Raw genomic sequence first — 14,699 nt, forward strand, 5'->3', positions numbered from 1 at the left:
TTGTTTCCCAACTAGTGTCTTGTTCACTACACTGACACTGGTCTGTGAACTTCGAAATTGTTTGATAAAATAAGTTAACTTGGAACTAGCGAAAAGGTATACTAACAGGTCATTCGCTTCAGAAATACTGAGTTACAAAGAAGTTTAAGGATAAGGTAGGTCCTGGGTTCGAATCTCGCGGGTGCGGGATCGTGGATGCGCACTGTTGAAGAGTCCCATAATAGGACGAAACGGCCGTCCATTGCTTCCAGGTTTTCCATGGTGGTGTAGCTTCAATTGACTCACGCTTTCAACTATTAAAGAGAAATGTTAACGAAGTCTATTATAAAAACAAAAGCTATACAGAATATTGTCTTCGCTTTTTAACATACCTAGTCAAAGTTTACGAAATTATAAATTCTGAATTATATTTTTTTTCATAATTGACTAGATCAATGATCACTTGTAGTTCAAAATTCAATCCACTGAGATGCGGCAATTTCTCAGTGCCTTTGATAAATCTAAGTAAACAATAAATGATGATTTTTAACTGTAGTGAAGGTATATCGATTGAGTGGGTGCATGTGCCCTGTTTGATATATGACGTGATAAGACCGCCAATTTATTGATCGCCTAATGATACACAAAAGCCGTATGGGCAGTCTTGAGTACCTATCAGTCCATGCTATCTGCTTAGTCAAGCCAGTTGAGTCCAGAACATCAATAACAGACTCTGCAATATGAATCATTATTCACAAACATACTAGGTTTATATGCCAATCAAACAGACCATATCCTACCATATAATAGAAAATAACATTTGTACAAGATTTGGCCAAATGTGGCTGTGAATAGGGGGAACAGTAGTTAATAGACTAGGGATAACTCAAGAATGGTAAATCGTATGATAATAGTTCATAGATCAAAATAAAGCTTATAAGAAGAGGGATACTAATATGAATAGTTAAGTTACTTAACAATTATACAATAGGAAATATACATATCACATTGGTCCATAAACAGTCCTCAAAGTTACCATTCATAATTCTTCAAGGGATACAACATCATATATCTGTTAACATAGGGGAACATCAATTAGTTTGTTTCAACTCATCGACTATGAAAATTTTAATCCTCATCAGGAAAACTGTTTGTACTAAGCTGAAGTATAAAAGTATTACAGGGTATATGTATCGAAGCGACTTTTTAAACAATTGCCCTTGTTTTTGATGAAATGATCAGTATTGAGTCTTATAGTATCCAATATAGCGTTAACAACTAACTACCAACATAAATCCTCAATGCTTTATACATCAATCAACGAGTATTTTGATTTGACCTAACGACATGAATCGTATTGTTGTGAACAGAATACGACTGAGGACAATCGAATGTATTTAAGCAAAAATTGCAGACTATCTCACTAAATTCTAATAACCATACAATGAATAGTTAATTTGCAAAATAACCATCAATTGTCTCAATCTTCATTGTTCCTTCTGTAAATATCAATCCATCATCTCTAGTTTCATTGTTCATGCATTTTCTTACCGATTGCGCTTCATTTCAGTTCTTTCATTATCGGTCTTCTGCCAAAATATATTCTATATCTGACCATCACCATATACTACTTATATGGATATAAGTAGACCACACTACAGTATTAGTGTTTCTGACTACTGCTCATGAAGACTTTGTTCATTTTTAGAATGATTACTTTCCATCAGTGCGACCATAAGATAAATTCGTATTTTATTTTACGGCTTCCTTTCAGTTGTAAATCAGTTTCCATATATGTATGTTTACCGATATTTAAAAGAAAGTATACGACAGTTGATCTGTAGAATAAACAAAGACGGAATAGAAACAAGAGAACAAATGGTATGAAATCTAACCTCTAAATATCTGGAAAAACCCTTAGATTTACAAAAAAGATGTTCAGAAAAGTGGTAAACCTATATTTTTCACTTCCTTCATTACATCGTATTAGAGGAGGTACTTGAAAATTCGTAACTTCACTGAAGATTCACCTCTAATGGGAAGTTTGAGCCATAAATAACATAAATAGTTCAGTAATGGAAAACAAATCAGGAGAATGAATTAGCTCCATTGAAAAGGTGAAATGTCATCTTCTTTCGGAGCTGAATTATATAGGCTCTAAATTTATTTTCAATGGTAATTACGTTCATTTCATCATTATATTCGATCTCATTTATCCTTATCGATTTGTTTGATTATTATTTGTCATTTAAAAAGTTTTTAAGGGAGTTCAGTATATATTCAATACTAATGATGACCTAAGTATACGTTCAGTCAGTCAGCTACAACGTAAGACCAGGCACATATATGCATCGGTCTAAGTTGCCATACCTCATTAGCACAACAAGAAGAACACCAAATTCATAGAAGTAGTTCATTTAGTGATGGTAGTATATGAAAGAAAGGTTGTATATAAGGATATAGTATAGGAAGGAAGAAAGTTATGAAGCAATTTTAATCTCACAGTTTAAGGGAAGATAAAGAGTGTATACACTTACGCCATTGTGATTGATTCTGAGCCATTTCACCTAGAGTCTCCAACCATTGGTTACGATAGTCACGCGGACCCCAACCAAGTAGTCTGCATCTACCAACATGGTTCAGACTAATAGTTAGTGACTTCAAGCACTGATGCCACGTTTTGGTTTGGCCGCCTCTAAGTATACGTTGATGGTAGTTCGTTGATGACATGTACTTTTGCAGAAATATATCACTACAATACATTCTCAGTTAAATTGTTCAAAGATTACTGTTAGTGAATTTTTATGTACACAATTAATTGTGAGATGAAGTTACGGAGAATGATTGGAATTCTGAGATTACAATTATTACTGTTTTTAAGCATTCTACATTCATCCAAACATTACCTAGTATAACCCTTACAATGAAATATCGAGGTTTTGAATTCGAATGAAGCCATAGGTGTTCACTAACAAAGTGTTCTAAAATAAAATGAATTAGTTGTTCATATTCTTCGGTTGGTGACATATATTTATATTCATGAGTTCATTCACAAACAAACTACTGAAGTCCCTAAATTTCATGAGTCAATATTTAAACACATAAATATTTGTACAAAGGAGCACCAGATATATATGCACCACACAAATCACATTTGATTTGTGTGACGGCTGTGACACTGCTCAGATGCCCAAACCGAAGCAGGTGGTTTTTTAGGGTGCCACACCCGGAGCCTTTGACCTAAAGGTCTGATCCACAAGACAGTGAAGCATCGTGAGTAGATGCAGTCCCATGGTAGCCGGTGACCAACGATTGATTCATACGCTATTTGTTCCCTCAGGATACTGGAGCCCATGTGCACCATTGGTTTGGAATGAGGGTTTTCCAACTCTCCTAGGTGAACTTTCTGTGTCCACCAACCCGGTTAAAGCTCCGGATATTCGCTTTTTGTCCTCTCAATTTCGTAAACAACAGTAATGCCACTGTGAGAAGGCAGTGAGTAGGGCTTCCCTTGCAGAGGCTATATACGCATGGCTATGTGAGAATTCGGAGAAGGATAGCGGACTCTCCCCACTCTCGGCCATACCAGGGCACCTGAGGCCGTGAGTCAATAACTGACTCCAGAATTGTAGACATAAATTTTACTCAACAAATTACATCTGCTTTCATTTAAATGACTGTTGAAAACAGAAAAGTAGATTACAGCTATCCAATGGTAGACTAGAAATCCTCAGTAGTTTAAACATATGACGCTTTTAGAAATAATATCTACGGCCTACAAGCAACTTGAGAATTACGATAGACTACTGGGTTCACATCTTCCGATTCAATGAGATACTATTCTCGGCAAAATTCAACAAGAAAGAGATATTACCAATGATATTGACCAATAGTCTTTTAATGTTGTTTAGTGACTAAGATTCATAAACGCTGAAACGTTAAATTCTAACTAATTGTTGTCAATATATCTTACTTATAAAAAGATGTAGAGATTGTGAAGTTGATCATTGACAGTATTCTGAGTGAATACATTTAAATAGTCCAAATCTTGAACTAGATACCTAATCAAGCTTCCGTTATTCTCAATAATTATTTTATTGAAATCAGTTTGTAATGAAAATATTATCTAAAATAATCTATATAAATATGTATCCCAACAATCGCTTGGTGTTGTTTACTTGCATCATCCCATTGTTATTTAGGACTGCATTTGATCAGTCTGTTGTTGATATATGTGCATCCTGTGAGGACTGCCTCGATATTGCCTTAACTCACAAGCTTTATAATCAAAGATAGACAGTGACTAGCAGTGGAGTTCAGGACGCATGTTTCGTCTTATTTGAAACTCGTCAACTGAATGTACCTGCATCTTAGAGTTGATGTTCACTCTGAGACTCAAATCGATCACTATTTGCTTCAAACACCATCATGTTATCCACTTAGCTACTAAGTCCTGATAACCACTTGCTTGTGCAATGGGGTGAAGTTTAAATTCACTTGGTATTGTTAGTTTGACTCCTCTCATTGATGTTTAGGACTGCGACTGGTCAATCTCTATTGGCATATGTGCATACTATGCGTATTGCCTCGATATTGTCTTAATTCGAAAGTCTTATAAACAAAGATGGATAGTGACTAGCAGTGGAATCCAGGACGCGCGTTTCGTTAGAATGCTTGTGAATTAAGGCTATATCGAGGCAATACGCACAGTATGCACATATGCCAATTAGAGACTGACTAGTTGCAGTCCAAAACAACATCAATGGGAAGATTCAAACAAACAATATTAAGTGACTTCAATTGTCAACTATGTATAAACAAAGATGGATAGTGACTAGCAGTGGAATCCATGACGCATGTTTCGTCTTCTTTGGAACTCGTCAACTGAATATACCTGAATCTCAGAGTTGATGTTCACTCTGAGACTCAAATTCATCACTATTCACTCTAAACACCATCATGTTATCCACTTAGCTACTAATTCCTGATAGACACCTGTTTGTGCAATCGGGGGCGGGGTGAAGTTATAATTACTAAACTTATTTATTACAATTTGTAACTAAATTCACCCTTCATAATCATATCATGATATGGAAATCATTAGTCCAAAGTACAATCTATTTGTATTGAATAACCAAAAAACAAACTACCCCATTACTATGATTATCAACTATATTTATAAGTTTCATTGTGTTACTATGTAGAATAACAGATTTTAAGAGTTTTTTTTATTTTAAAAAAGAGAACTTTGGTTTCTATGACGTTATATCTACATATATACCTCTATATATATGGATGTCCCCTCATTTCATATGACAACTTGAAAATCTCTTTTTGTTGGCAAATTTCATTCATAATGATTATAAACTTTCTTATTATTATTATATCATCATTCTTGATTTTATCTTTCAATTGTGAATTATATAATCAATCCTGGGATAATAATAATAATAATAATAATAATACTATCGATTATTATTTATTATGGTTGACATGGCAACTACGTTATAATCAGTATTATCAAAAAACTGATGAATTAAAAGATTTTTATTATTGGCAATTAAATATACAAAAAATATTATTACATAATTTATATTATGATTTAGGGATAAAAACTTATCGGAAATCAATAAATCAATATACAGCAATAAATTGGAATGAATTTTATAATCAAAAAATTAAAAAAAATAATCAATATTTCAAAAATACAAAAAAAATGAATAAATTACGTAATAATAATATTAATAATGATAATAATATACCAGAATACGTTGATTGGAGAAACAATGATACAGTGACACCAGTAAAGACACAAGTTAGTTTCTTCTTTATCTTTTTGTATATTATTTATCAAAATATGCTTTGTTATGACTTTTAAAAGAAGGCCGTTGCCAATTTGTTGTGGTCTCATATCTGGCTTCTTATCACGTGAATTATCCATCAGTCAGAATACGACGTGTCTAATCTTAATACTGTGCCAAATCAATGACGTTCGACCAGTATGAGTAGTCTAGCGCCCTTATTGGTCCTTTATTCACCTAGCCCTTCCAGTTGAGTCCAGAACACCAAATACAGCTTTTGCTATGTGAATCATTGATTTCAAGCATACTCGGTTTATATACCAGACAGACAGATCGCATCACACCATAAAATAGAAAATAATATTTGTACAACATCAAGACAAATGTGGCTGTGAACGTGGGATACAGTAATCAATAAACTGAATCGTACAGTAATAATTCATAGGTCAAAATGAATCTTATCATAAGATGAATACAGATATACACAATCTAGTTACTCAATATTTAAACAATAAGAATATATATAGAATAATCGTCCATTAATAGGTTCTGGGGGTTACCTGTACTTATGTCTTCGCTAGGATGTAACATGCTTCATTCCTTTTTACTTTTTTTCCTGAGAATTTTATTCTTTTCCGTGGTTGTATTGAATAAATAGTGTGTCCAGAAAATAATATGCAAAAATTGAAGTCATGAAGACCCTACTTAATAAGATTTAAAGTATATCAATCTTCTTTTTATAAGAAAGTTCATCTAAATTTGATCAAATGGTTTGACAGTATTTGGGTGCTAAGTTGATGGGAAACATTAAAAAGGAAGAATGTATTTGTATCTGGGCAGCATCATTGATGAACACGGTGAATCTGATGCAGATGTGAAGACCCGGGTCGGCAAAGCAAGAGCAGCATATTTACAACTGAAGAATATCTGGAACTCAAAACAACTTTCAACAAACACCAAAGTCAGAATTTTCAATACAAATGTCAGGACAGCTCTACTGTATGGAGCGGAAATCTGGCGAACTACGAAAGTCATCATCCAGAAGATACAGGTGTTTATTAACAATTGTCTACGCAAGATAATTCGGATCCGTTGGCCAGACACTATCAGCAACAAGCTATTGTGGGAGAGAACAAACCAGATTCCATCCAGAGGAGGAAGAAATGAGGAAGAATTGGTGGAAGTGGATAGGACACAAATTAAGGGAAGCAGTCAACTGCGTCACAAAGCAAGCTCTTACTTGGAATCATCAACGCCAAAGGGAAAGTGGAATATCAAAGAACACATTACACTGAGAAATGGGAACAGATATGAGAAGAATGAACAACAATTGGACAGAATTAGAAAGGAAGGCCCAGAACAGAGTGTGTTGGAGAATGCTGTTCTGTGACCTATACTCGATTGAGATTAACAGGCATAAGTAAGTAAGTAATGTATTTGTCAAATCGGTCGTTCGATGCTTGTCTTATCAAAAAGAATTTGAGAACGTTACTCGGCTCAGTTGGAAAGAGATGGGAATGGCTCAATAAGAAGTTCAATGATCGAACAACTTGAGAACATAAGTCATTCAATCAAAGCGATCTTTGTGTTCAAAGTCACCTACAAGACAAATAGAAAGCCGCCAAAAACAGCTATATTCCATCTTGTTAACACTATCAAAGTAATAGCTATACTTCTGCAAAAGCCAGGATTATGTGTCCAAAAGAAACTGGTACAACTTCTTCTTCTACCATGGTTTTTTTTTATGTTGGTTTGTTCTCTGAGCTGGATGTTTTGGTCGTAGAGCCTTCATCATCCTTCTGAACGACATCATCAGTACAAACTTCGGGTAGAAGTGAAGTGTTTAAATTTCTTCACATGTGATTCACAGCTTGTCCTCTGCACCTCGATGTTGATTGGTTCTTATTGACCTTAAATCTGTCATTGTTTATTTCTTTGTTTTGGTTGTATCTCCTATTGGTTTGATTTTTGTTCCTATGTTCCTGCATAATTTTCTTGATTGGTTGATAGATTGGATTGATTTCAATATGTTTGTTTATTGCTGATTGACCTGAGTGCCAAGCTTCTAAAAATTCTCTGGTATTTTTGGAATTGCCTCTGTCCAAAATCTGCACATTTTCCCAGTCGAATGTATGTCCGTAGTTGTCCACGTGTATTGATATGAGTGAAGAAATGTCGACACTATCTGCTTCCCTTCTATCATCTCTATAAACCGTTTGTCCTCAAATGCTTTCTTTACGTTCCTGTGATCTTCCTCATCACAATTCTTCTGAATTTCAACATTTTATCTTACCACACTAAGCCTTCTCTTCTTTATTATAATCTCCTTATTTATCTTTATGATGGATGTTCATGTTGTCAACAAAGTTATTATTAGTATACGGTTGTGGAGATTGTTGAGTTTTTATTAAGATCATGAACAGATGAATGTAAGACCACCATTGAAAACACGGAAACACTGAATAGCCATTTCATCCTAGTATGGAACTATTCAGCAGTGCACATTCATCCAATCATGATCTCAATAAAAAAATTACCATCAGAAAAGGTTTTTGTGAAGATTTAGTATTTTCATAGTACTTTCATAGGCGAGGTCGTGGATGCGCACTACTGAAGAGTTCCACAATAGGACAAAAATGTTACCATTAGTTTCTTTTGATCAAAATAACGTTCTTATGCTTTTGTTTATTCTGTTTCACTGTTATCATATTTAGCAGGATTTGATTATCATTATTATTGTAATTACTATCATTTTGAAAGATAAGTAGTATGTATATTTGCGATTGTACAGCTTTGAAAATGAATTCGCTGAAACGAGAGCTCTTCATTGAACTTATCTTTCTCATTTTACTGATCAGTTGGTATATTCCGTTCACCTAATCACGTTCCGTAGGTTTGAAACAAATTTGTTAACCCTAAGTAATTCTCCGGAATATATTTCAGGTGTTCTGTCATTCAGATTACCAATCGAAAATCTCGCCGGTAAGTAGAGGTCAGATGTACTCAGCAGTGGAAGGAATCGAAGATCGTTGACAGCTGACAACTTCAGTAAATAAGTTCACATATTTATTTGACAGACTATCCATGATAACTAGGATATCATCAGAACGTCTTCTATCTACAGATTTAACTCAGATATATTGTGATTATCGTTTTCTATAGGAAGACTGTGCATCTTCATGGGCAATTGCTTCAGTTGAAGCGCTAGAAGGGCAAGTCAAAATCAAGACAGGAACTCTTACTCCATTATCTTCACAACAACTGGTAGACTGTGCTGGAGATCATGAGTGTGTGGAGAATCCAGTATCCGTAGCATTTGATTTTATAAAACAGAATGGTGTAGAATCTCAACAAGATTATCCTTTTACTGGAAAAGTAAGTATATCATTGATGATTGTATTATTCAAAGCCATAAGACAACAGACTATTAAAATTTAAACTACAATTATGGTTTAAAGACTTACTAATGGATACAAAATGAAATCCAACCTTTGACTTAATATTTGTGAATCACTTATTCTGATAAAAGTTTCTTATGCTTATACAAGTACGGTTCGTCAGGTTATTATTTAGAAACATCTATTTATTTGTTTATTTTTTAAATCTACTTATTAGCTTTATTCAGTATTATATTATTGTTACGGTATAGAATTCTCAGCACAAAGTATTTCAATAAGTTACCGTTTCTTACTTCTTGGTCAATCCTGACGATAAAGACTGAATGGTCTCAAGCTAGAAGTTAGCAGTTCAGGAATCGATATCTGAATAATGTACATCATTTTCGCTGCATATTGCCATCAACCACGATATCTCTGATTGTGTCTTTTGCAACTTGTACAACAAAAAGTTGTACACTTTTCAGAAACGTGCCTGAATAGGTTATGCGATTAGTAGACATAATGATGTGTTAAAACAAACAAAAGACAGATAACTTGTTGAAATATATAGATGACAGGAACAAGTAGCCCAGATGTTCAAACAGGCCGCCAATCCATAGAATTAATACTCTTTTTCAAATAGAATAAAGCCTGCCTCAATTGTTGTTCTGGCTTTGTTCAAACATCATTTAGGAACACGTATAGCATAGTATGGTATACAACTATGCACTGGAATAAGTAGTCATTTTTTTAACCAAAAGTAAATGTCGAACTCATAGTACACTTCCCAAACATCTAAATTATACACAAGTAATTGTCATCATACATTCACAAGGCTAATAGAATATCAGAGATATTCTCTGAAATATTCTTTCACTTTATGATTTATTGTGATACAAATGTCAACACAGTTTTACTGTATGGGGCAGAGACGTGGAAAACTACGAAAGCCATTATCCAGAAGATGCAGGTGTTTATTAACAATTGTCTACGCAAGATAATTCGGATCCGTTGGCCAGACACTATCAGCAACATTCTAGTATGGGAGAGAACAAACCAGATTCCATCCAGAGGAGGAAGAAATGAGGAAGAATTGGTGGAAGTGGATAGGACACACGTTGAGGAAATCATCCAACTGCGTCACAAGACAAGCCCTCACATGTAATCGTCAAGGCCAAAGAAGAAGAGCAAGACCAAAGAACAAATTACGCCGAGAAATGGAGACAGACATGAGAGAAATGAACAAAAACTGGATAGCACTAGAAAGGAATGCGCATGACAAAGTAGGTGTGTTGGAGAATGCTGGTTGGCGGCCTATGCTCCAGTGGGAGTAACAGGCTTAAGTAAGTAAGTAATATTATTTATTGTACAAAATCTTAAGCCAAAGATTTTTGAATGTCTTTTTAACATCTTTTTAGGTTGGAAATTGTACATATGATTCATCAAAGAAAGTAACAACTATATCCTCATACATACAAGTGGATGATAATGAGGAAGAGCTTCAAAAAGCTGTATATAACATTGGCCCTATAGCAGTAAGAATTGCTATGACTCAGGAGTTTCTCACTTACGGGTAATTAAATTATAAATAATTATTCATCGATCAGAAGGGGTTTTGTGTAGATTTCAGTATTTTCATAGTTGAAATCATGAGTCAATTGAAGCTAGACCACCATGGAAAACCTGGAAGCACTGAACGGCCGTTTCGTCCTATCATGGGACTCCTCAGCAGTGCGCATCCACGATCCCGCACTCGCTGGTGAACGGTTGCTCAAACATCGTGGATTGGTTGAAGTTAGACGTTAACACCATTGGATGCCGGCTCAGTGGTCTATCGGTCAATTGCTCTGACGCGAAACTGGTAGGTCCTAGGTTCGAATCTCGCGAGTGCGGGACCGTGGATGCGCACTGCTGAGGAGTCCCATAACAGGACGAAACGGCTTTCCAGTGCTTCCAGGTTTTCCTTGGTGGTCTAGCTTCAATTGACTCATGATTACAACTATGGAAATAATTATTTGTTAAGATGATTTTTTTTCATCCACGAAATGTTACCTACGTTACATCACGATATTACTTATAACGTAGAAATGTTTAAAATTTATTGCATAACATTACAGTACGAGTGTTTGCAATTTCACAAACAAGGAGGTCAATAAAAGTGTTAAAAAAGGCCAAATTAGCTAAGGAAGATGCTAATCAAAAAAAGAAAATAGATTTAAACGATGAATTTCTCATTGTATCCACCCGATTATAACAGACATCGAGTGATGTAGTAATAATATTGGTTTAGGTTAATATTATATGTTTAGTAATCAATAATGAACAAGGAGGATCTGATGCAAATGTGAAGGCGAGGATTTGAAAAGCAAGGACCGCATTGCTACAATTGAAGAACATATGGAACTCGGAACAACTCTAAACTAATTTCAATTTGAGAATCTTCAATACGAACGTCAAAATGGAACTGAAACGTGGAGAACTACTAAATCCATCGTCAAGAAAGCACAAGTATTTATAAACAACTGTCAACATAAAATACTCAAAATTCACTGGTCGGATACTATCAGCAACAGCGTTTAATGGGAGAGAACAAACCTGCTTCCAGCTGAAGAGGAAATTAAGAAAAAATGTTGGAAGTGGATAGGACATACATAGAGGAAATCACCAAACTGCATCATGAGGCAATCACTAACTTGGAATCCGGAAGGGAAGCGGAAAAGAGGAAGGCCAAAGAACACATTAAGCCGGGAAATAGAAGCAGATATGAAAAGGATGAATGTTAACTGGAGATAACTGGAAAGGATTTTCGAGGACAGGGTTGGATGGAGAATACTGTTGGGCGGCCTGTGTTCTTCCACGAGGGGTAATATGCGTAAGTAAGTAATATGTTTAGTACAATATGGAAACGTCAGTAAACAATATTTCAAAAAGTTTCTCTTACACTACTTATATCTTAAAAAGATATATATCTAAATACATTTATGTGAAATAGGTAAATAATGAAATGTAAATTGCAAATACGTTTAAGAATATGATGTTTTGATTAGATGAGCACTAACAACCTGTTCGTCATATAGTATATGTGCTAAATACGGTATTTCATACACATAGTTACCTTTTTCATTTTGAAAGGAGCAAGAACAAAGATTCTAGTAGAATAGCATGAATTCATTTATTTTACTTTTAATTCTGTATAAAACAACATGTTCAATAACTCAATCAAAGGTTGACAAGCACCCCTTTCTTGTTACCAACAACTGTATTTATCCAGCTGATGAGTCCCAAATAGGACGAAACGCACGTGCTGGATTCCACTGCTAGCTACTATACATCTTTGCTTATAATGCTTGTGAATTAAGGCTATATCGAGGTAACACACACAGTATGTATATATGCCAACAAGAGACTGACCAGTTGCAGTCCTAAGCATCAGTGGGAAGATTCAAACAAACAATACTAAATGAATACTGTTTACTTATTTCGTAGATTTTAATCAATTCTGATTCGTTTCTCAGATCATCAACTATCCATACTACAGACCAAGCATCTCTGTGAAACATTTCCTTTTATATTTCGTTAGTTATCAAGGTAATTCCACCTGGAAATCATAATGTGATGACTTCATCTTGAATTGTGGGATAGAAAAATTTATATAATATCTACTTCGTTAGTTCATATAAGTCATTGCATGTTCACTTTCAAAGTTATTCCATAAGTAACTGAGATTTTATATTCAATCTCTCTAAAGATGGTTAGTTAGTATGGAACTTTTTTCTCAATACATCAATACTTTTAAACGATTTGCATCGGAGATTATGCAAATCATCTTCTAAAACGAATGATCTGAATTAATGTAGAGTCTCAAGTTTAACCCCTTCTCAACATGATGCTATGTAGTTTAATAACCTGGTATAGTTTTATATGGTCAGTTCTGAGTTAAATTGTTTAAATGAAGACTAATGTTACTATATGACAGCTCAAACCGAACTAGGTAGAGTGAGGTTTAAACTTCCAAAGTCTAAATACGGTTATCCATGTTAATACCAATCAGATCCAAAAAATGTCATCCTTTACGAAATGTTGAATCCGGTGCCTAATAACACAAGTTACTTTCACGTTTTCTAATTTAGAAAGTGTTTAATTTGAAAAGTAGTGAAACTTCATCAGTTGAGATGGCTGGGATACGTGTTACGTATGCCCAACCACCGACGTGCAATGTTTTATGGTGTAGGAGTAGGTTGGAAAAAAGCTAGGGGTGGCCAGACCAAAACATGGCACAAATTCATGAAGTCACTGACAATTGGACTGAGCCATGCTGGTAGGTTTAGAATACCTGCTTGGGATCCTCGAGATGATAACAACCGATGGTTAGAGACCTTGAATGACATGGCTCAAAATCGTTTGCGATGGTATAGGTGCATCCACTCTTTGTGTTCTACCAAATTCTAATCTTCATGTCTTTGTCTTTTTTTCTCTCTCTCCAAATTTATTTCATTGGATCGTACTCCTTCAATAACATCTTCAAACCCTAATGTTTCACAATAATGCTTATACTCTCACTACTACCACTATGGGATTTGAATCGACAACTGTATCTCTGTGCTAATGTGGTATGGCAACTCGAACTGATGTACGTAGGTACGAAGTTCTACCTTGTGACTGACTGACTGACTTAATCTGAACATTTCCCATTGTTGTTGTTGTTGTTTGAAATAAGTAAACCAATAAATTCATATTTTTTTTACTTTTATTATATAGGAGTGGAGTTTTATTAATCGATGATTGTCAAAATGAAGAACCATTCGAATCAGTTTTAGTTGTAGGTTATGGTATAGAAAATGATATTCCATATTGGTTAGTTAAATTCAATTTGGGTGAAGAATTCGGTGATCATGGTTATATCAAATTAGCTAGAAATTATAAAAATATGTGTCATATTGCCAATTTTGCATATTATCCTGTTATATAATCGATATATTATGACATAACAATACTCAATTGATAAATTCAATAAATTAACTGAATTGAACATGAATTTTGTATTCTCATTTTTACTTTTTAATATTTTGTTTATTAAAGACTTTACTATACAGTTAGTAGTAGTATTATTCTATACCGAGCATCAGTTTCTTTGAGTAGTGATAAGTCTGTAGATGGTGTCAAGTTGAGTTGGACTATGATCACTACTACACTAAGTTTACGCGTCCAGAAACGACTTGGTCCCTTTGATAACTCGCAAAGCAGAAGGCTGTAATTAGTCCAGGTAGAGTATATTTATTGGCAATCTCGTGTTATCGAAAGAACACCGAGACGTGCCAACGAATACAGACAAAAAGGGCAGAGCGTAAGAGAGTTCAAAGCAAACAAGGCGGATGGCGGGACAAGAAGTGAGTTTTATACAGTTAAACAAGTACAGTAAAACAATCGTTGGTACAATTGGTTACATTAATAATAATAAGTGTTTCTATTATTCCAATCGTGTTCTCGTCGAGACAAGCCGGTCACTACAAGTCTTGCTAATTGAACGTTATACTCGGATCCT

At 34.8% G+C, this 14,699-nt stretch overlaps 1 protein-coding gene across 1 annotated transcript; it reads left to right on the top strand.

The window, feature by feature from the left end:
* Positions 1-5,236: 5,236 nt before the first annotated feature.
* Smp_139240 (Peptidase C1 family) lies at positions 5,237-14,246 on the top strand (the record flags this gene model as incomplete). The annotated part of the gene is made up of 4 exons (XM_018791814.1): positions 5,237-5,794; positions 8,943-9,155; positions 10,576-10,730; positions 13,916-14,246. 4 exons carry the CDS (start codon positions 5,237-5,239, stop codon positions 14,124-14,126), a joined length of 1,137 nt encoding a protein of 378 aa, XP_018645039.1. The 3' UTR covers positions 14,127-14,246.
* Between the last annotated feature and the right edge of the window lie 453 nt (positions 14,247-14,699).

Source organism: Schistosoma mansoni (genome assembly GCF_000237925.1).
Source record: "Schistosoma mansoni, WGS project CABG00000000 data, chromosome 1 unplaced supercontig 0071, strain Puerto Rico, whole genome shotgun sequence".
Classification (NCBI taxonomy): domain Eukaryota; kingdom Metazoa; phylum Platyhelminthes; class Trematoda; order Strigeidida; family Schistosomatidae; genus Schistosoma; species Schistosoma mansoni.